We start from the raw sequence: 25,818 nt of genomic DNA, 5'->3' as shown, positions 1-25,818 counted from the left end.
GAAACTAAGAAAGCCAGCAGTTCTAGGAAGGCTGAGAACGGGGTGACTGAACGCGAGAGTTTGATGTGTTTTAATTCTGAACTATCCTAGAAAATGTATCATTTCAATAAATTTATATTATAACTATTCATAATATGTATTGATATTGAAATAGATGTATTGTTATTATTTTGTTAAAACATTAAAAAATATAAAACAAATTTTGCAGATCTTTTTTGGTTGAACAACTTTTTTCTTTTAATTTTTTTTCGTACCTTGTGTTGTTCTTCCAAAAATTAATTAATTTTGACCTTTAATGTTATTTTTTACGATTAAAACAAAAATGTCTAAAAATGTATTATTAAAATTTAGATTTAAGTTATTTTTTATGATTAAAACAAAAATAACGCGTTTTTTATTTAAATGATCGAAATAATTTATAGCTCCTTTTTCGAGTGAATAATTCTTGTTCATTAATTTGTTCATAGCTTGTGTCGTTTTCCGAAAAAATTATCTATGTTGTTTTTTACGAAAAAAAACTACACGACCTATCAAAGATTCATTAATAAACAAATTTGGAGAAGTTTCTCAGATGCACAGTTTTCGGCGTCTTATCTTTTCTCGTATCTTGCGTAGTTTAATGCAAAATTTAATTTTCAATTATTCATTTTTTTGTGGTTAAAAACACAATCGTCAGTCAAAAAATGTTGGTTAATGAACTCGATCTCTTATTGTCCCCTAAAAACATGTGCTTAAGTATGTAAAAATACTTAATTCAAGTGGATTATTCCCAAAAAAGACAGGTTTTTACTTTAATTATAAAATTGAACAAGCTAACACTCTTGGCCTAATTAAATAAAAATTGAACATTTTTTTGAAAACCTTCAGGGGACTAATTTTTTCAGAGAAAATTGTATGTGCCATGAAAAATAAATATTTATTGAAATTGAATTAAATTAAATGCAGGACCAAATTTTTTAAAATAATAGCTACGGCACTGACGCCACAGGAATGAGGCGAATGGGGGCGCTGCGGACAAAGCAGGCTCTCCAACCAAGGCATACTCAAGCAATAGCAATCGACGCCATGTTCATTTGTCAACGGAGTAACGGACTGCAACGGACGTCAATTGTACTGGGCTCTTCATTCTCGCGGAATCTTGTAGGAATTCGGAATTTAAAAAAAGCAGTGATTACGTGATTTTAAATTTAAATCGGCGTGCTTTTTGGACACGATGGCTTGTCTTCGCAAGCGCAAGCGCGAAGAATATGAAATGCAGCTGTTCGGCTTTCACTCGAGAACCGTTTACGCGACCCGTAAGACGCCACCGTTTTGACTTGACTTTCTCTTTGTGTATGCTTTTCAGATTTATTCTTTGGACCTGCTGCCCACTGGATTTTGACAAGTTTCAATTGCTGGACGAGTGGACTTTAGTTTCATGTGAATTTGATCATGACTAGAGTCACACTCGTCCAATGCTTGGAACACTCCCGCATTCGTTGGACGAAGACGATCACAAAGGCTGACGCTCTCAGTTTTTTAGCTTCCTTCAATCTGCTGCAAGATCTCTGCCGATTATTCAGAGATCGCCAACCTTTTCTTCCCATCATAAAAGTTTCCCACGACTGCTGATTTTTAAAATAAAACTATGTCTTGAGTGGCAAAATGACTTCCCCACGCTCCTGTCATCCATGAAGTTTTAGATTTTTGCACTTTTTTTTTGACCTTGGGTCACGCACAGTAAATCTCTTCAGTTTTTGCCAACTGAGTAACAAGTTTCTGCTTTTGTGAACTGAAATATTGATTCTAGTCAAAAGTGACGCTTTCTTTGTTCTCTCGCTTTTTCTTCCTCGCGTCCTTTGTTTAGGCGCCTGGCATTTTTCAAAAGTAGGCGTTTTTATTTTCTCCAAAGTACAGTAATTTCCATACATTCTTTTCAATTTTTTATGGGTGGATTAACGTTTTTCAACTTTATCTCAACCTTCTCAGTCAAGAAATAATTCTATATTTTTGTGAGATCATTAATTAATAATCAGCATCTTTTGAGGATAATTGTATAACTAAACCTGATTTTAAAGAGGTACTGGCCATTTTTAACAAATTCCTCGTCTTTTCAGTCAAAGATGTCGTTGAATCGAAGATTAAATCACGATGTCGAAATTTGTATGAAGCTTTGGAGAAGAAATACCAGCCAGATGAAGAAGGAAAGGCCACTCTCAAAGCTAACATAAAGGAGTTGAGAAAGGCCTACATTCAGGGAGCACAGCCGTATTTGAAAAATATCGAGGTATTTCCGAACAAACTGTTTTGCTTTTCGTGAAGCTGACTTGAATCAACAGGTGGTTTCCGACGTTTAAGATATTTACCTCTCAAGTAAATTATTAAAAAAGTGTTAGAAACATGTTAAATATTTGAAAAATATGTGAAAAATGATAAGAATCTATTAATTATATTTTTTAGAAAAAAAAAGGAACCTAAACGATAACGAAGGTTGATTTGAATGTAATTTCTAACCCGCGGGAAGCCACCTGTTGCTTCAGTCGCGTCGGGCGTCCTTACATATTTCCCCTAGAATCTTGGCAATAAAGTCCGCTTTGGAATAAAATGGATTAAAATAAAATCCTACAAAAATATGTGAAGTTACGAGATATCCAGGGCAGTCACTTTTTAAAGATTTTATCTAAAAAAAGTAACTTTTCGTATTGAATCTATTGTTATCTGTGGTACGAAAATGCTATTAAATATCAGAATCTCTCCTATTGCTCTCTTTTTCCTCGTTTTTGTGCTTAAATGTGAAGTGAATTTATATAACTCAATAAGAAAATCAAATTATTTCTACATGAAAGTGATTCTTTTTAATTGAAAATTCAACTTTTAAAATTTTAATTCAGAATTAATCTTTTTGGGGTAAAAATTGTATTATTTGGTTGAAACTTTAATTCGTTTATTGAAAATTCAACTAATTTGTTGAAAAGTAATTTTTTTTGCAAAGAAAATTGATCTTTTTTGGTGGAAGACATATTTTTGGGTAGAAATGTCATCTTTTTTGTTTTTAAATAAACTTTTTTGTCGAAAATACAACTTCTAAAAAATTCATCTGCGTGTCATAAAAAGTCAACTGCTTGAAAATGCAATTGATTTTGTTTGCAGTGTAATCCTTTTTGTTCGAAATTTTGGTTGGAAATTTAACTTTTTTGTTGAAAATTTCTCGCTTTTTGCTTTAAAGTGCAACTTTTTGGCTAAAAAATTATTTGTTTTTTTTTTCGTTGAAAATTCAACTGTTTGGTTGATAATTCATCTTTCTTGGTTAAAAATGAACTTCTTTGTTGAAAAAATTATCTTTTCCGGATTAAAAGTCAAATTTTTTTCTCGAAGCATTCGACTTTTTAGATTGAAAACTCAACATTTTTGTTAATTTGTAGTAGAAAACTCGTCCTTTGTTAGTTGAAAATTAAACTTTTTCGAAAACATTCGACTTTTTAACCTACAATTTTAACTTTTTGGATGGGAACTTATATCTTTTGTTATAAAATTAAATTTTATTGGTTGAGAATTCTTCAGTTAAAAATTGCATCTTTTTTTGTTTGTTAAAAGTACAACTGTTTGTTTGAAAAGTAATCTATTTTAATTGAAGATTTATAAATTTATTTGGAAATTCATCTCTGGTTGAAAATTATTATTTAACTAAAAATTTAACTATTCAATTTGGATTGAACATTTTTCATTATCTATTTTAAATTCACCTCTTCTAATAGGATTTTGATTTTTTATTGTTAAAAATTAAATTTTTTGTTGATAATTGGTCTTTTCGGAATAGAAAGTCAAACTTTTTCTTAAACATTCGACTTTTTAATTTGAAAACTCAACTTTTTTGAAAAAAAACTATTCCATTTTTCATTGAATACGTTCTTTTTTTTTTTAATAAAAACTTCATCTTATTGGTGGAAAAATCACAATAAATTTTTCTTTTCGGTAGAAAATGTATGTTTTACGTTCAAAATTAATCTATTTTGTTGAAAATTCATAAAAATGTCATAATTTTTTAAATACAGGTGCAACTGTTTTTAAAAAATTAATAATACATTTTAGTTGAGGTGTATTTAACATAACAAAATTAATTATCATTTTAGTTAAAATTCATCTCGGGTTGAAAATTTAACTAAGTTGTTGAAAATTCATGTTTTTCTTGGTTGAAAATTTAACTATTTTGTTTTCAAAGTATTGGAAATTATTTCAAGGGATTTTATGGGGTTTCAGAAAATTCCAAGGTATTTTAAGAAGTTTTGAAAGGTTTCAAAATATTTCAAGAGTATTTCTGGATAAAAAAAATTATTTGTATTGTTTTTATAGAATTGGTGGCCTTATTCTAATTATTAGAATCTACAATTAAAGTTCTAAATTAATCAAAAATACTTTTTTTTGCGACGTGTTTGTTTTCTAGTTAAATTAAAATTTGCACGAGCTAATTTCTTACAACAATCGATGTTTTTATGTTTTACAGAAAATTGTCGAAAAATACATTGCGGTTCCGGACAACGTTTTGCTCGAAGAAGATAAATGCCAAGCAGTTCAATACACGGATGAGGAATTCAAAGAGCTGAACGACAAATTAGAAAGTCTGCAAAATCGAATGAAAAGGGTAAATTTTCAATTCAGATTTCTATTTCAAATTGTTAAAATAAAATCATCAAAGTTGAGAGCGTTGGAAATTTGATTAATTTCAATTGAACGCCTTCCAAATTTTAAATCGAAACAATTTTGTGTTAAAAGTGTATAAATGGATAATATCAAATTCATATACGTTATAATCATTTTTAAATAAACTATTTTTGTTGGCAGGCACAAATGTTAAACGCGGTACTAAACCAAGAGCTGGAAGCAACAAAAGAGATTGACGAATTCGAGGAGAGTTTAGAGAAAGTCTTCGAAGTGATTGAAAAAGGGCTGAATTTTCCCGAACCTGACACTGAAGTTTTGCAAGTAGTAGAAACGTACAAAAATTTATGTAATGTTCTCGAGATTATGACTTCGAAAACAGAAAAGCAGACTTATAACCCAAATTTAGGTGACATTAAATTAAAAGAATTGGACTTTGATAATTTGTAGTGACAAATTAATAACGCAATTATTTGACACCAAATCATGGTATCTTAATGACAATATTTATTCAATTTGTACATATTTTTATTCCTAGAATCTTATTGTGATGACAAATTAAGAATGCAATTAATTGACACTAATTATGATCTCTTAATGAGAAAAATGATTAAATTTGTATTTTTTTTTATTTCTAGAATCTAACCGATTCGAAAATATATTATTTTTTAATAACTTTTTCAATTTTTTTTCTGTGTTGAAGATTTTTACCTAGTGTGTACTGATTTAATATTTGGTTATGTGATTACTTTCAGGCAAAAGACAAACTTTAAACAAAATCTAAATTTTTAACCAGAAGTTGAATTTTCAGGGTGGCCGCTGGGCCGGGAAATAAGAGTAAATTTATTTTTTGACCGGGAATATCACATACTTTTAAACAAAAAATTCTCCAAATTTGATTTCAAAAGTTACTTAAATCATCAGTTAAATTTTTATCCGTTTCAATTGTATCATTCAGTTTGCAGTGCGTAATTCGAAAATCTTTTACTAACACATTTTGGATTTTAATTTTTAATTGTGCATTTTTTATTCAAACAATTTAAAAATAAAGTTTAAAGACTTAGAAATTAGTTGCGTTTGAAATATAAAATTTTGGATAGAAAAACTTTTTAATGGATCAAATGTGATTATAAATTATAATGATTTTTTAAATTGAACTATAAATTAAGGATTAGCAAGTGAATAATAATAATATTAAATATAATTCATTAATGTAGTTAAACAAATGTAAACGCCTCATTAAAACTTTATAAAATATTTTCAATTTTAAAATAACTTCAAAGTAATAGATTCATAATCAGAGGCTTTTATTAAATTAAAAATATTGTTTGAGCCTAAAATTCGAAAGTTTTTAATTAAGAAAAATGACAATTGCTAATTAGACATACTTTATTGTTCATTCAAAATTAATAATTCGATTAAGATGAAGAGATATTTAGAAGGCCTGAAAAGATTCAAAATTAATTTTTAATTTTGAATGATTTCAAATAATTTGAACGATGTATACGTATACCACTAAAATCCGACTATTCGAACCTAAATTATAGTACAAATAGCCCACAGCATAATTTAAAAAAAAAATAGATTTTTGCAGATTTAGAAAGAAAAATTTAGATGCTTTTTAAGAATAATGAAAGGCTTCCAAACATTAAAAAACATTTACTTAAGATGACTAGGAAAATTGAAAATAAATTTTTATTTTGAAAAAAATACTTTTAAGAGAATATTTTAAAATATTTGCCAAATTGTCAACAATATCTTTAATTTTATAGGATTAAAAAAAAATTAGGAAGAGTTCGAATCATTATAAAAGATGTTTAGAAGTTCTGAAAAAAATTTTTAAATAATTGAAAATTTGAATAAGAGTAAAACGATATTTCGATGTTTCAAGGGTTCGAAATAAAATGTCGAAGCTTCCTGAGGATTTTTAAATGATTTAAAATGGAAATAATTGAACTTTTAATTTAAGAATTATTCAGCTTATAACAAAAATGTAATCGTTTAGTTTTAAATATTTCTAGCTTGAAATTGCTCAAAACGATTTTCAGCTCAGTTTTTATTACTTAAATGGAAAAATTTTTAGCTTTAGAGTTTTAATTTTTTTATTTCATGGGTCGTAAAAAATTTTTGCAAACCGTGAAATTTTTGATGTGACTGAATTTTCTTTGAACGTTAAAACTTTTTTTGTAAACAAAGTATGGGACTAAAATTGACCATAGACTATGTTTATGTACTTTATTTCAGTAGGAATTTCGATAAAAATTATGTTTAAAGAAATTAAAACTGGGACCATTTTCTTTGCACCTTGAATTTTTTTGAACCTGAGAACCTTTCGTTTCGCAAAACTTTTACCTTTAGTGATAGAATTTATATTCTAACAAATGTCAATTTTTAACTAAAAATGTAGTAGTGGAATTTTTAACGAAAAATATAATAGTTTATATTTAAACTTTTCAACTAAAGAGTTGAGTTTTCTGCCAAAAAGGCGAATTTTCAACGAAAAAGTTAATTTTCAGCAAAAAAACTTATTATTTCACCGAAGCAGATTAATTTGTAACCAGGCAGTTGTATTTTTAACAAGAAGACTCAATTTCTACAAAAGCGATACACATTTAAACTAGAAAGATGAATGTTCAACAAAATAGTAGTTGAATTATCAACGAAGAAGTATGACTTTCTACAAAATTATTGCATTTTCATCCAAATAATTTCAACCAACAATAGTTAGATTTTCTTATTGGGTTCTGTCAACTAAAGAATAATATTTTACACAAAACTTGAAGTTCATTTTTAACACTTCTAAAATATTAGTTTAGAAAACTGGAAATTCTGTTTAAAAAATAATGTTAATTTTCTATTGCAAATTTTTGGATTTCAGACTGCACATAAGTTTAATACTAAAAAAATTTTATTACACTATTTTTTCCAATTTGTGATACTTTTACACCATTTTTGATCGGAAGTGAGTACGATAACCTAAAATTAATCTTTTTGTCTTTAAAAACAGTTATTTTATAGAAATCTGAAAAGTAATTTTCTAGATATTGAAACAATTAGAAAAATTTGCAAAGTACACTTGAAGAATTTTAAGCAGTTTTAAAAGATTCCAAGAATTTTTAATTGCCTTCCATAATTCGAAGTAATTTCAAAAGTTGTTTAATATTTTAGGGTATTCAAAAAATTCTAAGTAATTTTGAATAGGTTTCAATATTTTTGAAGTTTTGTTATTCTTAACACATCCAAGGAACTTTTGACATTAAAAAAATTTCAAGAGATTAAATTTTTTTAAAAGAGAATATTGAAGATATGGAACGATTTTATAGGATCTATAGTTTTAGTTTACTTTCAAAGATTTCAAGAACTTTCATAAGATTTTTTGAGAATTTAAATGATTTTAAGGGGTTTTAAAATCTATAAAGGTATTTTAATCAATGTTCATGTAATTTCACGAGATTTTATAATGTTTCAATAGATTTCTAATAATTATTTATTCATAAAAATTGAGTGATTTCAAAGATTTACATTTTATTTCAATTAATGGATGGGATTTCAAAGAATTTTGAAGATTTTAGGGTATTTTTAAAAGTTCCAACGAAGTTTCAAGAGCTTAAACAAATTTCAAGGGATTACAAAGGATTTTCCAAGATTTTTCAATATCGTAGGTTATTTAGGAAAATTCCAACTAATTTTCAAGAGCTTAATAAAAATTCAAAGAATTTGAAAACTTTTAGGGAATTAAAAATTCTATGTAATTTTTTTCTATTGATTCCATTGAATGGATTTTAAAGGGTTTAAGATATTAAAGGGCATTTAAAAATATTCCAAGCCATTTTTTAATAGATTTTAATAATTCAAAAATATTTGAAAGAATGTCAATAAATTGATGGGATTTCAAAGGAGTTTTTTTAAATGCTCCAAGGGATTTGAAGAGATTACGATTTTATTAAGGGATTTTAAGAATTTTCAATGAATTTTAAAGAAATTCGGAAGACATATTTTGAGAGACTCTAAGGGGTTTGATACGATTTCTATGGATTTTATAATATTTGAATGGGTTTCAAATCATTTAATGTCAAAATTTGTGGGATTTCTGAGGATTTGAATGATTTTTTAATATTCCAAGGAATTGTAAAATGATTTCAAATATTTGAATGGATTTTAAAGAATTTGGGATATTTTTAAAAGCTCTAAAAAAATGTTCAAGAGCTTTAAAAAATTTCAAGGGATTTCAAATGATTTGAACAATTTTAGGGAATTTAAAAATATTCAAAGGAATTTTTTATTAATTTCAATAATCTGAAGTAATTGAAATATTGTACGTTATTTTAAAAATTCCAAGGAATTTTCAGGATATTAAAAAGTCTTTAAAGAGACTTTAAAAGCTCTCAAAGTATTTCAAACAAAAAAGACGAATTCTTTAGGAAGTAGTTTAATTTTTAACTTAGAAAGAGTGAAATTTCCTAGAAAAAAAATGGAATATTAACATTTTCAGATACAAAAAATAATTTTACATCAAATAAAAACGACTTTTCAACTCCATTAGATGTGAATCTTTAAAAATATTAATTTTTAACAGAATGATTGAATTTTTAAGGCAAAAAGACTAAGTATCTACAAAACAGTTAAATTTTTAAATAAATAATTTAATTCTTAAACAATAGTTGAATTTTCTGCCAAAAAGTTTATTTTCAAACAAATCGATTAATTTGCAACCAAAAAAATTAATTTTCAACAAAATAGTTCAATTGTCAACCAGAGAGATGCACTTTTGACTAAAATTATAAATCCTAAACGAACAAACGCGAAGATTTCAACGCTCTACAAAACCGTTAAATTTTCTACCAAAGAGATAATCCTCAACCAAAAGAATGAATTTTAAAGAAAGTAGATGAACTTTCGACTGAATAGCTCTATTTTCTACCAACATAGATGAATTTTCAACAAGAAAGTTAATGTTTAACCAAATAGTTCAGTTTAATACCAAATTCTTGATTTTTTAAGCCAAAAGACCAATTTTCTTCAAAATAGTTGAATTTAAAAAAAAAATGAAATTTCAACAAATTAGTTGAATTTTTAAGTAAAAGAAACAAATTCTCAAGCTGAAATGTATAGTAGTTACATTTTCAGTTATGATAATTAATTTTCAACAAAAAATTAAACGCTAAATATCAACTATGTAGTTAAATTTTTGACAAAAAACATGAATTTTTAACCAAATTGTGGCATTTTCACGAAAATAATGGAATTTTCAAAAAATTAACTTTTAAACTGAAATAGTTTAATTCTCTTATTGGATTCTATTTTTCAATTCAATTTAAGAGAAAAACGAAAAAAGAGTAAGTATTTTAAAAACAGGTGAAAAAAAAGAATTCTTGAAAAAGGGGCAAAAGAGTGTGAAGTTTGAAATATGGAAGTGATATTGGACGTTGAAAAGAGTATAGTTTCAATTTATTAAGTATTTTTTAAACTTAATAAATTATCATTGAACTGTAGCCTTACAGGGAAACTCAGGTTTATAAAATTTGGCAAATTTTATTAAAAATATGGGGTTTCAGTTTTAATTATTATCATTTTTGAACATTTCATATGGGCGGACACACTCTTCATTTTAACTTATTGAATGTGGAAAAGTTCGAATTTGAGTACGTTCGATCTTCAAAAATTAAAAATTTGAAAGTGATTGTAATTTTACATTGCTATCGTAAAAATGGAATATTTTAATAAAAGAAAAATTTGATTTTATCAGAGGTGCATACTTATTTGTGGTTATATAAAATGGGCTTTGTTTGCTATTAAAAGTTTTAAAAATTCTTGGCGGATTATCCGTTTTCCCATTCTAGTGCGATTTTCGACCAAACACTGACCCGTTACATTTTCAGTAAAAAAAAATTCAAGCGAAAAAAAATCATTTTTAACAATATAGTTACATTTTCAGCCAAAGAAATAATTTTTTAACTATAACGATGAATCTTCAATACAAAAATTAAATTTTAACTAAATACTTGAATTTTTCGAGAAAAAGATAATTTTTCAAAAACAAAGAGGCATTTTTTTTAGTAAGAAGATTAATTCTACCACAAAAAACGAATTTAAGAAAAGCATGACTTTGAAACTAAGCAGTTGCATTTTCAACTAAAGAAAATAAACTTTCAACCAAACGCGGATTAGTTAAAAAAAAATTAATTTAAAAAAAAAAGAAAAGAATTTTTAACAAAATGGGTTAAGCCATAACCAACAAAAACTTAATTTTGAACTATAACGATAAATCTTCACTAAAAAATGAATTTTGGAACCAAATAAATGAATTTTCGACTACAAGGATAAATATTCAACCATAATGGTTAATATTTAACAAACCGATAACAAAGTAATTAAATTTTTAACCAAAAAATTATTTTTTTAAGAAAAAAGATGAATTTTTCATCCAGGACATTAATATTCTACCACAACAGTCGAATTTTCAAAAAATGCAATAATTTTTAACGAAATACTTCAAATTTCAACTAAAGAATATAAATTATAAATCAAACATGGACTATTTTCAATTAAAAAGAAATTCATTTTCAGCAAAAAAAAAAAGGATTTTAAACAATAAAGTTAAACTTTCAACCAAGGAAATGAATTTTTTACTAAGAAGATTAATTCAACCCCAAAAGACGATTTGGTTTACGAAATGCATTCTTTTTCAACCAAATATGGATTAATAAATTTTTATTTAATTAATTAATTAATTGAATTTTGAACAAAAAAGATTCGCAATTATAAACTGAAAAAGATCTGTTGATTATTTTAATATTTTTCAAGAGTTCCAATTTTGTTGGCTATTCGACGTTTTCGGACATTTTAGTTTTCGGGCATGAAAAATCAGGACAGCGATAAAACATCAGGAAATGCCGTAATAAATCAGGAACTCTGGTCACCCTAGGCTTTTGTAAAGAATTACGTAAAATCAGGATTTAGTATTTATCCTAATTTAGAATTAGGATTCGTGGATTTCCATTGCATATAAGAAAAGGATTAAAGTATAGGAATTTCTTGGAAAAAATGAATGTCCGCGCTTCGGAGAATTCTCTACCCCTCACTCAAAATATCGCACCTCATTGGTCTAAGAATCGAGTTCTCTGTTACGATTCGGCGAAATTGAACCATCAAGAAAAAGGGAGTAGAAGAAGGGGTAGCGAACGCACCGGCTTTTTCACTTTGCAACTGATTTGCGAGAAGTAAAGATCATTTAAGTTCAATGTTAAATTTTCTTTGATTCAGTCAAAATTTTTTTATTTATTTTTTGTGAAATACAAATAAGAATAATTCAAGAACAAGATTCTCCATTACGATCTTTTTATACCAGTTTGCTCAATTTATTTAATCGATCTGCGGGCAGTGAAGTTCAATATTGTACAATCCTGTCTAAATTCTCAAGTTCGCGATTCGCCTCTGCTCCTGAAGATCATCACTGAAGATCATAACGGAAGATCATCATTGAAGATGGACCAAGAAGGCAACAACCTGCCTAATGATTTATCGACACGCACTGCAAGTGACATCACAATTCAGCTCTTGCATCTCGCGAATAGAACGAAATATGAAATCGTGCAAGAAAATGGTCAACGCCGGCTCACGTGTCCGGAGCTCGTGGAAAACCAAAAAGAACGACCTAAGGGTGCCGAAGTTTTTCTTGGCCGTTTGCCGCGTGATTGCTACGAGGACGAGCTTGAGCCGTATTTGTCTAAAATTGGTAAACTTCTTGAATTAAGATTAATGTTAGATTTTTCGGGTTCCACTCGCGGTTACGCTTTTGCTCTTTATGAAAATGCCAAGATTGCTCGGGAAGCATGCAGATTGTTAAATAACTCCGAAATTCGGCCCGGACATCGTATCGGTGTCGTTAAATCTATGGATAATTGCCGACTTTTTTTCGGGGGGGTTCCTAAGGACAAAACTAAGGAAGATTTCATGGCGGAGTTGTCTAAAATTTTAAATGGTATCACGGATATTTATCTATATCCTAATTCGGAAGATCGTACTCAAAATCGCGGTTTTATTTTCGTGGAATTTAAGGACCATCGTTCGGCTGCTATGGCACGTCGAAAGCTCATCCCCGGAAGAGTGGTCCTTTGGGACCACGAAATTGCTGTCGACTGGGCTGACCCGGAACCTGGAGACCCAGTCGATGAAGAAGTCATGGAAACGGTATAGATTCTAGTTTTCCTTTTTTTTCAGAATGGTTTTTCCCGTGCGCTGCGAGGAAAATTAGTAGCTGTCACGTGCTTTTCGACCTTTGCATCACCTGTACGCAGTTTTTCATTCCAGGGCGATACCATTGTTTAGGAAGAATTTGAATTTAGCGTGACAGTATTAGTAATTGTTAACCTTTAAAATTGATATTCATTCAAATGTGGAAATGGAAATATTTGAAATTTGAAAACATTCGTTTATAAACTCGCGATTTTTCAATAGTTAAATTTAAAAGGATGGTTTATTTTAAAGAGTTAAGAGATGTCAGGGCTGCTAAGGGCCACGGAATTGTAGAAATTTAGAAAATTTAAAACCGGTCAGGGAAATTTTCATAATTTGAAGGTGAAGTTAATTTTATTATTTCGTTGAAAATTCAACAATTTTGTTTCATGGTCATTCTTATCGGTAGAAAATTCAAGTTGTTTATTGAAAATTCGTTTTTTTTTTTGGTATAATTCAACTGTTTTCTTTTTAATTAAAAATTAAAATGTTTTAATTTAAATATGAACTATTACATTTTTCGTTGAGAATTAGTCTTTTTTAATTGAAAATTTAACTATATCCTTAGTGGAAAGTGGTAGACAATAATCTTATTAGTTGATTCTTAATTTTTTTTGTTAAAAATTGATTGTCTTAGTTGAAAATTAGTTTATTTTGTTGTTGGAAATGTATCTTTTTGTTGAAAATCTGTCTTTTTTTTTTAGTGGAAAATGAATGTTTTGGGTTTAAAATGCAACCATTTAGTTCAACATTTTTTTTGAAAAATTGAACTACGTATTCCATGTTTTATCGAAAATTTGTATTTTTTTTATAGAAATTACATAGTTTTGCTTGAAGATTCATCTGTTTGTTTGGAAATTCATGCTTTTAGTTGAAAATTTCTTTGTTTAAGGATTCATTATTTCATTTAAAAATTTAACTGTTCTGTTGATCACTAGTTTTTTTTTGTTATTAAAAATAACTTTCGATCTAAAAATTGAACTATTCTATGTTTGGTTGAAAATGTATCTTCTTAAGTTAAAAATGCCTATATTAGACCTTAAATTTAACTATAATTTGAAAACTCATATATTTTGTTAAAAATTTATCATTTTTGATAGAGATTTAACCTTCTTGGTAAAAAATTTATTAACTTTTCTATGTATATTGTTGAAAGTTGGTATTTTTTTAGTAGAAAATTCATCGTCTAGTTCGAAAATTTAACTATTTGGTTAAAAAATTAATTTTTTTGTTGAATATTCACATTTAAGTTCAGATTTTTTTTCTAGTTAAAAACTAATTATTTTCGTTAAAATTTAATTCTTTTAATTAAAAATTAATTTTTTTTATTTAAAAAAAATCTATTTTTCAAACCAAAAATGTAACTATTCAATTTCGGTTTGTAAATTTATCTTGTTTAGTTAAAACATTTATTTTTTTTTTGAAGAATCGTCTTTGGGTTGAAAATCTAATTCTTTTCTTAGAAATTTTATATTTTTGGGTTGTCAATTCTAGTTAGGCATTGAATACTCAACTGTTTTGCAGGAAATTCGTTTTTTTTTGTCTTGAAGATTCTTCTTTTTTGTTGGAAAATTAGCCTGTTTTTGGTCGAAGATTAAAAAAATTGGTTAAAAATTAATATTTCTTGATTGAAAATTATATTTTTTTGGTGGAAATATTAACTATTATACTTTTTGTTATTATTTTTATATCCAAAAAGAGAAATTTAGAACGGTCAGGGAAAATTTAAGATTGTCAGGTAAGTCAGGAAATTTCGTAATCTAGATTTTGTAGCAACCCTCAGCGTTGAATTTAGAACTTTAACAGTATAACAATTTATTCTTACCTACAGTTTAAAATTATTCAAGATTTGAAGCTTACAAATTTTTAAGTGAGTGGCAAGGGAGCGTGTACATACACTCAACTCTCGCTTTCAGTCCCCCAGTTTTCGGCCTTCCTAGAACTGCTGGTTCATGCAGTTTCTCAGAGGAGCAAGATGAGGGCGGTTGCGACTGTCGATTTGGAGGGGCCGCAGTGCGCGAGTACTCAATCGACTATGGTGCGCAATATCATGCATTCCAATTGGAAACGGTTCAGGCAACCTGACTGTTTACGTTTCGATCCCCCCGAATTCAGTGCAAGGCTATTTTAAAGCAAACCCCAACACTGAAGTGGAAGCGAGAGTTTGGTTATTACGTAACATTATTTTCGACCTCCCTCTCTCCCGTTTAACAATTTATTGTAATTATTGTTTCAGGCATAAAGTAGGTAAGTGATGGGAACATATATAAAATGGTTATTCACTTATATAACTTTAAAATGTATAAATTTGGTTAATTTTCTTGAAAAGAAATCTATTTTTCCATTCTCATCCTAATGAGAAGGTATTGGTTTTATATAAAATTTCACTTTGTCGGTTTTCATCAAATCACCGCGTTTTGAGACCCACTGAGCCAGAAAAAACGATTTTACGGAGGTGTTTGTCTGTATTCTGTAGGCACGATAACTTTCGAAAAATTGATCAGATTGGATTCTGCTTTGGCACACTTTTTTAAGGCCTAAAAAGACAGAACAAGTTCGCAAACCAGCTATTTTGGATCAAAATTCAAAAAGTGAGCGCGTTTTCCAAATTTTTGAAATCACATTTTTCAAGATTTCAAAATTCTATGAACGGTTATTCATACTACTCAGAAACCCAAACAATTTATCTTAATGAAGTTTTTCTATAAAAAGAAAATTATCAGAGTTAGAGCATTTTCAAAATTCAAAAAACAAACTAAAATGAAAATTTTAAGCCAAACAAAGCATGATATGCAAAAAGTCAAGAGAAGAAAAAAATTGATTTTTGAAAGCCCTACAAAATGATCATAAACACTTTTTTAATTTGGTCGAAAAGTAGAAAATTAAAAATTTGATCGCACCAAAAATTTTTGAAACCACATTTTTTCAAGATTTAAAAATTCTATGTACGGTTTTTCATAGTACTCAAAAACTTAAACAATTTATCCCCATGACTTTTTGCTATAAGAAGAAAATTATCAGAGTTAGAGCATTTTCAAAATAAAAAACTAAAATAATCATTTTAAGCCAAAAAACGCATGATATGAAAAAAAGTCAAGAAAAGAAAAACTTTGCTTTTTGAAAGCCCTGCAGGAATATGATAAAAACTTTTTAAATTTGGTCGAGAAGTTGAACACTTCAAATATGATCGTACCAAAAATAAGGAAAAATCCAAAAATTCAATTTTTTTTGTCCAACTATGCAAGATACATAAAAAATGAAAAAGCTCAAATTACGCGCCCTGGAAAGAACTACCAATTTATAATGAATCACTTTTTGATAGGACACGTAGTTTTTGCTTTAGCCGTAAAAAATAACATTGAAAATAAAAATATTAAATTTTTTTGAAAAAACGACATAAGGCATGAACTAAAATTAACAGACAAAAGTTGTTCGCCTAAAAAGATCTATAAATTTATTATCAATCATTTTTCGATAGGACGAGTAGATTTTTTTTCAATCGTAAAAAATAAGATTAAAAATAAAAAAAATTACATTTTTGGAAAAAGGACAGAAAAGACGAAAGAGGACATAGGATTCTATATAGGACCCTATACAGGTTCCTGTATTAGACCCTATGCAGATGCGCAGTAGTTTTTATTTAATCGTAAAAAAAAGATTAACAATAAAAAAATTTATAAAAACAAGGAAATAAGAATTAGTATGATTCAATTTCAATTCGTTAAAGCCGAAAGAGCTTTAACAAAAGAGATTTCAAAATGAGAAAATTACAGTTGTCGGACCTTTCATTTTAAAAGTTCTGTGCACGAATGCGGGAGAAATGCAAAGACTAAGCGCGGAATGCGATTGCCATTAGTCGCGTGTCGTAGGTGCGCTGAAACTATCGAGCCAAGCTCTTTTAACGAAAAAGAATTCACAATCATAAAATTATAGTGGTGGATGTTTTGAATCTTAACTTTAAAAGGTTTTTGCAAGAATGTGCAAAAATATAAAGACTGAGCTTGTAGCGCGAGTTAAATACATCATCGAGGGCGAAGCGCGAGAATTAACAGTCGCGCGTCCGAGGCGCGCTCAAACTTGTGAGTCGCGCGCGCAGCGTGCGATGATAATGTACCTGTGTAGCGGACAGATTTTTAATAATTGAATTATATAAAGCTGTTTTAAATGTTCTCAGGATAAATTGTTTGATTTTAAACAGGAATTACAATAATTTATCTGGAAAAATAACTAATTTATTATTTTTGGTCGACTTTAATGAAACGATCTAATTTAAATGGTGGAAAAAGGGCTATATGAACAAATTATTTTTTAAAAGTTAAACTTTATATGATAAATTACATAAAGGCTTACGTCAATATTTTACTGTCGAGCAGATTAAGAAATTGATATTTAATCGAAAATATTAATAATTATCACACAAAAATTAAAAAAAAAAGAAAGGATTTGGCAAAAATTGCATTTAAAACTTTTTTTGGTAGTGCTATTTGCAGTTCATAATAGCAAAAACCATGGAATTTCCGTGAGAAGTAATAAAAAAATAAGACACGTAGACATGATTCGTCAGTTTCTTCTCAAATCACTTTATACTCATTTTTTTAAATGAAAAAAACCCATTCGCCCCTTTTCTTTCAAAAAATTAACTCATGGTTGAATCACTATATAATTCTGGTATGTACCTATTTCTGTATTTGTAAAACTTTTAAGGTAACGTTTACAAGGATTTCAATGATTGTAAGAGTTTTTTGAAGCTTAATGTATCTTGAGATACGGTATCTTGAGATACGGTATCTTGAGAGTAGGTTTTGAAATTAGTTTTTGCAGTTCAACCTGAATTCCTATTAATTCATCCAGAATTATTTTTAATTCTTTGGAATTTTTTTGAATTTTTTAAGTTCAATTTATAAAATGATCAAAGTATTGAAAATATTTGAAGATATGTTTTTTAATTCCTTCGCTTTTGCCAGAGCTTTAAAATGTTTCAAGGGATTTCAAAAGATTGTAAGGCATTTTCAAAAAATTTAAACAATTTCAAGAGATTTTTGAAATTATTACCAGTTTTATTGAATTCTTTTGAATTTTCTTATAGTAATTAGTTACGTATTGATTTACCCTGAATTCTTTTGAATTTTTTTCATTTCTAGAAAGTTTTCATTTAATTCATCTTAAAGTCTTTAAAATTCACCTTTAATTCTTGGACATTTCATCAAATTATTTTGAATTCTCTTTAATTTTTCTAAACTCATTTCGAACTTACTCAATTTAAATAATTTATTCATATTTTTAAATTGTTTTCAGCTCACTTTATTTCTTTTTAAAATCAGAATGCTTTTTTTTATGAATTTCGTCGAATTCTTCTCACTTGCTTTAATTTCCTCTAAATTCATTTGAATTTACTGAAATCAATGGCATTTTTTTGATTTTTTAAATGATTCCCAATTCGTTTGAATTCTTTTTTGCTTATTAATTATTAGTTTTACAAAGGTTTTAAGATACTTGAAATTATTATTTTCGAATTCATCCTGAATTATTATTAATTTTTCCTGAATTCCCTTAAATTCTTTCGAATTCTCTTGAATTGTTGTAATGTACTTGAATTTTTCTAAATTCACTCATTTCTATTTGATTCAATGGATTTGTTTGAATTTGGAGTTTTCATTTGATTTTCAATTCTTTTAACCTCACCTTTAATTCTTATGCATTTTATCAAATTCTTTTGAATTCCCTTAAATTTCCCTAAGTTCCTTTCAAATTTACTGAATTCAAGGAAATTTTGACGTATTTTAAAATATTCCTCAATTCATTTGAATTTTTTTTAATTCACCTTGAATTTCTATCAATTTCATGGAATTCTTCTCACTTACTTACTTATTCCTCTAAATTCATTAAATTTTTACGGAAATCAATCGTATTTTTTTTTATTTAAAATTGTTTTCCAATCTACTTTTATTATTTTGAATTTAACTTGAATTGTTCTGAAGTCTTATGAACTTATCCTGAATTTTGTTACCATTTGAGCGCGAAAAAAGTACCCTATGATCGTGATGGAAAGAATCCTTTAGTCCCTATATTTTGTCCCATAGGAACTGTGAGGCCCGATATAAAGATTACTGAGTGTTTCCGTAAATAGATGAATTTTTATAAAAAGGAAATGAACAAATTTTTATTTCATTTAATCCTGAAAGAAAATTTGGATTTTAGAGGGACGGAATGAAAAAACGTAGAATTCTATCCTGATGGCCGATATTATTTTATTAGCGTGGGATTTCTATGAAAGTCAGATATTTATTACACAAAATATTAATTTTTTAATATATATATTAATAATATCCAAATGAAAAATTTGTTGGGAATATTTAGGCTACCATCTGAAAATAAAATTTAAGAATCTTTTGAGGACTCGGTTTAAAATTATTTAATTTAAAATGATATTAATTATAAATTGTGCGATTAAAAAGGTTTTTATATTTTCTATTTAAAACTTCTTTGTTTCTTGTTCATAATTGTCAATTCTTAAGACTCAAAGATCTTATTTCTTGACATTTTTTAATTCTTCGTTTAAATGGTAAATTCTTAGTCTTCAGTTTAAGCTAAAAAATGTGAAAAAGATCGAATTTGAAAAGGTTTGATCTTCCAAAATTACAAATTTGAGTAGTTTGTACAGAAGCAACAAATTTTTAAGTTTCTGTCGCGGCAATATAATATTTGAATTAGTTCAAAACCGCATTGGTTCCACTTTTTCAGAGCTGGGAAAAGTCGAACGTTATACGATAAATCATATAAAGGCTTAGGTAAATATTTTTTCTTAATCAGATTAAGAAATTAATATTAAATCAAAAAGATTCATAATTATGATAATCCATTTTTTTCTAAAGAAAATATTTTCCTAAAATTACGTTAAAAACTCTTTTTTCCTACCCGAAAATGTAATGAGATCAATTCATCGATTTTTAATCGGTATTGTGTGTAAAGAGTAAATTATTATTCTGAAAAGTTTTACTTTTGTTTCGAATTTATTCTTTACATTTTCATCAGAGAAGGTGTTAGATTTGTGTAAAATTTGACCCTCCCCCGCTCTTGTTTTCGTCAAAAAAAGACGAAAGATTAAAATTTTAACAACACTCGATACGAACAAAAGTCAAGAAAAGAAAAACGTTGCTTTTCGAAATTTCTACAAGATTGTCATGACAACTTGTAGAATTTTTTTGAAATATCGAAAATTAAAATTTTGATCGCACAACAAATAAGGAAAAAAATACATTCTACGGTCAAACTATGCAAAATAGATAAAAATATGAACAGACAAAATCTGTACTTTTTGATACAACACGTAATTTTTGTTTTATTCATAAAAAACAAAATTTTAAATAAAGAAGTTAAATTTTTGGACACTACACAATCTATGAAAAAAATGAATAGAAAACAGTTGCTTCCCAAAAAAAACTCAAAATTTGTTATAATTTTTTTGCAGGAAAAAATTAATAGACACAACCCACAATAACGTTTTATTTAATAACGTTTTTGGTATAAATTATACCTACAAATTTGCTTCAAATCACTTTACGCTAGGATGCCTATTGTGGGTTTAAATAAAAAAAATTACATTGAAAATATGCAAATTAGTTTTATGAAAAAAGCGACACAAGTTGCAATAAAATGTTTAATAACCATTTTTTTAAATAGAATGAGTCCTTTTTAATTATAAAAACAAGACACTGAAAATACGTATCCTTCAATACTAATTCATATTATGAATTGTAACAATATACATTTATTGAAATGATCAATTTTTCAGGATAGCTGAAAATAAAAATGTGTGCAAAATAAGGATCAAATTTTTAAATAGGCATGAAAAATAAAATTTGTTTATTATTTTTCAATAAATATAGTATAACTGTAACATAATAGCGTTGAGCATAATAATGTAAAAAAAGTTCACAGTTTGAACAAAATCGAGTGCGAAACACGAGATGAGTGATGAGAATGTGTTCGTTAAAGCCGAAAGAGCTTTAACAAAAGAGAATTCACAATCACCAAATTACAATTGTCGATGCTTTGATCTTTAATTTTAAAAGTTCTTTACACAAATATGGCAGTGGGCAGATTTTTCATAATACAGTTTACTTTATAATAGGTATTTCAAGTTGGGATTTCTCAAATCATTAAAGTCGTGATGCAAATTTATAATAATACATTTTTTTCTTGAAATTCACATTTCTCACTTATTTAACAGGTAACTGCGCTGTTCGTAAGAAATTTACACCTGGAACTGTCACAGCAGAAGATGAAAGACATGATTTTGAAGGGGACTAACGCACCGATCTTGAAGTTGAAAAAGCTCGGTCACTTTGCTTTCCTTCACTACGAAACACGAGATATCGCAGCAAGCGTTTTGGATTTACTGACACGTAAGTTACAAAAAAATGGTTAAATTATTATTATTAATTAATTAAACAGGGCTTACAGTATTTTCCCTATTCGCTTGCGAAATGATTAAGAAAAAATCTTCACCCTAGATTTTTGAAAATTTCGAACAAAAAGTTTAGAAACTTTTTAAGAACTTTCTGAAGATTTCTGGGAGATTTTAAATTGGTATTTTATTTTAAAATATTAATTTTAAGAGAATATTTAAAAATATTTCAAAAATAATAAAAAATTAAAATAATCCACGATATTTAACGGCAATTTTTTTAATTTGAGGAGAAATTCGATTATTTTAAAAGATATTTAGAATATTTAAAAGTCTTTTAACTCTTTCAAGTCATTTACACATTTTTTAATCCGTGGAAATCCCTTGAAATAAAATTGAATTTATTGTTGAAAAAAAGGGGAAAAAAAACGCTTAAATCCTTCAATATTGTTAAATTCCTTGAAATGACTCAACATTTTTTAAATCGCTCAGAATCCCGTAAAATTTAATTTATTTTCCAAAGTTTACAAGAAATGTCTTGAAATATTTGGAATCCCTGCAAAATTATTTGAAATCCCTTGAAAATTATTTCATCTCTTGAAATCCGTGAAAATATTTCTAAAATCTCTAATCGCCGTAAAATCCGTGGAAGTTCCTCGAAATTTATAAAATCTTTTTAAATGTATTTTAAGATCTCTTGATCAGTTTGGAAAACTTAAAAAAAAATTAATTTTACAACGAAAAAGACGAATTTTCAACAAATAGAGATGTTTCAGTGAAATAAAAAAATAGATTACCTAAATTTTTGGATCTTCTAGCCAAAAGACGAATTTTCTGTAAAAAAATTGAATTTTGAACCAGAAAATATTAATTTTGAGCGATACAAAAAATATTTTTATAAAAATAGTTCAATTTTCACCGAGGAGATAAACCTCTATTTAAAAAAATACTACAACAAAGAAGTTCATTTTTCCGCACGCAATTGAACTTTCAATAAAAAATGATCAGTTTTAAAAGAAAGAGATCAAATTTCTACTAAACAGATGAATTTTCAACAAAAAATATGAATCATCGGGAAAAAATGATTTCTTAACAAAGTGGTTCAAACGAAATAATTTAATCCTCAAGCAAAGAAATTTAATTCTCAACCAAACAGTTCATTTTCATCCAAGAAAGATGAAATTCCTACTAAATCCGATAATATTTTTGATCGAAAAAATAAATTTTCAAAAAATATGTTTCAATTTTCAAACAAAAAAGATTTTAGTTTGACTTTTCAAAATTAAAAATGAGTTTTAAACAATAAATAAATTTCCTGCGAAGATACTTGAATTTCCTACCAAAAGAGATACATGTTTAACTAAATTGTTGAATTTTCAACTAAACAGTTGTATTTTATCCATGAAAGACGACACCTTTGAACAATTTAATTTTATACGCAATAGTTGAATTTTCTACTGAACAGGTTGAATATTCAACCGAAAGGGATGACTTTTTAACAAAATTGTTGAATTTTTAACTAAACAGTTGCATTTTTATCTATGAAAGATGCAGCTTCTACTAAAATATATAAATTTTTAAATTGAACACATCTATTTTCAATAACAACAAAAAACAGTTAAAAAATAGATGAATTTTCAACTAAAAAGGATATATTTTCCATAAGACACAGAATAGTTTAATTTTCAGTTAGAGAAATAAGTTTTTAATCAAATAAAATAAATTTTTAACGAAATAATTTAATTTGAACCAAACAAATGCATTTTCTACCAAAAGATTAAATGTCTATTAAAATAAAATTAATTTTCAATAAAAGAAAACGCATTTTCAACTTGAGAAATCAATTCTCAACTAAATAGAATAATTTGCAATCAAATATTTGAATTTTTAATGGGGTTTCCAACAAAGAAAGATAATTTTCTACTAAAAAAAAAAATACAATTTTTCAGTAAAATAGATGAATTTTCAACTGAAAAAAATGTATTCAACAAAAAATTGCAAATTTCATGTTCAGTTAAAGAAGTAAGTTTTAAGCAAATAAAATTAATTTTGAATACAAAAGAAGCAAGTAATTTTCAATCTAAAAAATGAATTTTCAACAAACTACATGACTTTTCAACTAAATGTTTCAATATTGAATGCAATTTTGAACCTTATAATTGAATTTAGTTCACCTTTATCAAAATATGAATTTTAAACAAGTTAATTTTCTACGAAATAGCTGAATTTTCAAAATAAAAGTTGAATAATTTTCCCTGACCATTAATAATCAATGACCAGAATCTTAAAATTGTATTATTTATAACCAAGAATCTTTCATAAACAGAATCAAACAATTTCGAATTAAAATTGAAAAATTAAAAATTTATTCTGCTTCACAGTTATTCAAAGTTATTTAAACTCTCTGACTTTGTAAGATTTTTTTTTTCTGTTTTTTCACTAAACACTGAAATTCCTTCAATTTTTAAATTTTAAATTTCCGTACAATTATTGCAAGTTATTGTTTAATTTACGAGTTTCCAAAACTTACGTGCTCCTTCCCTCTTGACCTGTCACGTATTTTAAGTACGGTCCCTTATTTGACAACATTTCTCTTATTGTAACTCCTTTTGTGCAAGTATTTTTCGCAAATTGATTTTCTTGCCCATTTGTTTTTATACAGTTTTTTAAGGAACATAATTCTTTTCGAAGCCTTCTTGTGCGTTTTTGTTACACAATTTGGGTTTTTAAATTTTATTTTGGGTTAAAAAATGTACTTTCATAAAATTTCTTTAGAGCCTGGTGGGCTAGCTGATCGCGAAGGATGGGAGATTCGTTGGGCGAAGCCTATCGGTGCCGTGAAGAACGTCGAGCGTCAGAGAAGCATCGAAGAAGCAACAGCAGCTTCTAGAGGAAAAATGGAAAGGAGTCCTGGAAGTGACAAATCTTCTAGCCGAAGAAATTTCTCTAAAGGGTCGAGCAAATCAATTCCGAAAAACGAGGGATCCGATCTACCAAAACTCAATTACCCGTTAATTTTACAAAAGTTTGTTGCGGAGAAATTCCAGGCACAATGCCATATGGAAACAACAGAATCTACTTCAGGATTCGTCTGCAGGGTTAGCATTGAATTAAAAAAAAAAAATTAAAATGATTTCGAACTTTAGCTCCAGTTAAGAGATTAGTTCTTCAAATTTTTAATTTATTTTACAGATAGCAATCATTAAAAATAACCAAATTGTTTTTGATTACTTTGGTGATCCGTGGCCCACAAGCCAGAAAGCAGTGACTGTGGCTGCTCGAACTGTTTACCATAAGTTGAGCCCCTCACACTGTAAGTATATTTTAATATAATTTTTTTTACAAGTACGAATTTTTGAAAAATAGTTGAATTTACCACTCAAAATTAATGCAATTTCTAAAAAAATATTTGAATTTGCGACTGAAAAATACGAGTTTTCAACAAAATAAGTGAATTCTAAACTGAAAATATCAGTTTTCTAGTAAAAATGAAATAGCTGAACTTTTAGTCAAAAAATTCATTTACATAATTTAAAATAAATTAAATCTTAAAGTTTTAACTAAAGAAATAAACTTTTAACTAAAATTATGTATCTTAATTAAAAAGAAAAACATAAATTTCCAACCAATAAGTTGAATTCCCTACAAAAAAAGGACAAATTTTCAAGAAAATAGGTTAACTTTTAATTTAAAAAATGTTTTAAAATATATAATAGTTTAATTTTCAGTTCGAGAAATGAGTTTTTAATCAAATAAACTATATTATCATCGAAATAATTTAAGTTCTAACCAAACAAAAAAAAAAATTCCAATAAAAACACTAATTTTCAACCTGAGAAATGAATTTTTAACCAAAACGATTAATTTTCTGTCCAAAAAGGATAATTTTAACAAAGTACATCAATTTACAATCAAATATTTTATTATTTAATGGGATTTCTAAGCAAAAGGGATATGGTATTTAAATTTAAAAATTCCTTTATTGATTCGGAATGATTAAATGCTTTCGGAAATAGAAGACTTTGTCTAAAAACGAAATGAACAAACTTTTATTTCATTTGATTCTAAAGGTAAATTTTAATTTTAGAAGGATGAAATTAAAAAATGCAGAATTTTATCCCGATTGATATTATTATATAAGCGTAGGATTGATAGAAAAAATGAAATATACATTTTACAAAATGTTAATTTTCTAAATGTAATATTAATAAATATTAATGATATCTAAATGAAAAATGTGTTGGAATATTTAGACTACCAGCTGTAAATAAAATTAAAGAATCTTTTAAGGAATCAGTCTAAGATTATTTAATTTTCAACAAAATGGATGAATTTTCTATTCAAAAAATAAATTTTCAACAAAAAATAGAACTGTTTAATTTTCAGTTAGAGAAATAATTTTTTAGACAAATAAAATAAATTTTCAACGAAATAATTAAATTTTCGACCAAATATATGAATTCTCTAACAAAAAGAAAAATGTTTATTAAAAAATGTCTGTCCAAAAAGTAATCATTTTAACCAAGTTTATGCATTTGCAA

At 27.2% G+C, this 25,818-nt stretch overlaps 2 protein-coding genes across 2 annotated transcripts in view; both read left to right on the top strand.

The window, feature by feature from the left end:
- The first annotated feature begins 1,060 nt into the window (after positions 1-1,060).
- Positions 1,061-5,139, top strand: LOC117176326 (protein MIS12 homolog). The gene is made up of 4 exons (XM_033366554.1): positions 1,061-1,295; positions 2,097-2,266; positions 4,481-4,618; positions 4,819-5,139. Exons 1-4 carry the CDS (start codon positions 1,214-1,216, stop codon positions 5,083-5,085), a joined length of 657 nt encoding a protein of 218 aa, XP_033222445.1. The 5' UTR covers positions 1,061-1,213; the 3' UTR covers positions 5,086-5,139.
- A 6,540-nt stretch (positions 5,140-11,679) lies between these two features.
- Positions 11,680-25,818, top strand: part of LOC117176499 (probable RNA-binding protein 46) — a 17,465-nt gene continuing 3,326 nt past the window's right edge. Inside the window, exons 1-5 of the mRNA XM_033366754.1 lie at positions 11,680-11,797; positions 12,017-12,825; positions 21,101-21,275; positions 24,053-24,375; positions 24,470-24,590. Of these exons, the coding sequence (XP_033222645.1) occupies positions 11,680-11,797; positions 12,017-12,825; positions 21,101-21,275; positions 24,053-24,375; positions 24,470-24,590 (1,546 nt within the window). The remainder of the gene's footprint in view (positions 11,798-12,016; positions 12,826-21,100; positions 21,276-24,052; positions 24,376-24,469; positions 24,591-25,818) is intronic.

Source organism: Belonocnema kinseyi, chromosome 7 (genome assembly GCF_010883055.1).
Source record: "Belonocnema kinseyi isolate 2016_QV_RU_SX_M_011 chromosome 7, B_treatae_v1, whole genome shotgun sequence".
Taxonomy (NCBI): Eukaryota; Metazoa; Arthropoda; class Insecta; order Hymenoptera; family Cynipidae; genus Belonocnema; species Belonocnema kinseyi.
Note: the sequence above shows the minus strand (reverse complement) of the source record. Positions and strands in the feature narration are given on the sequence as shown.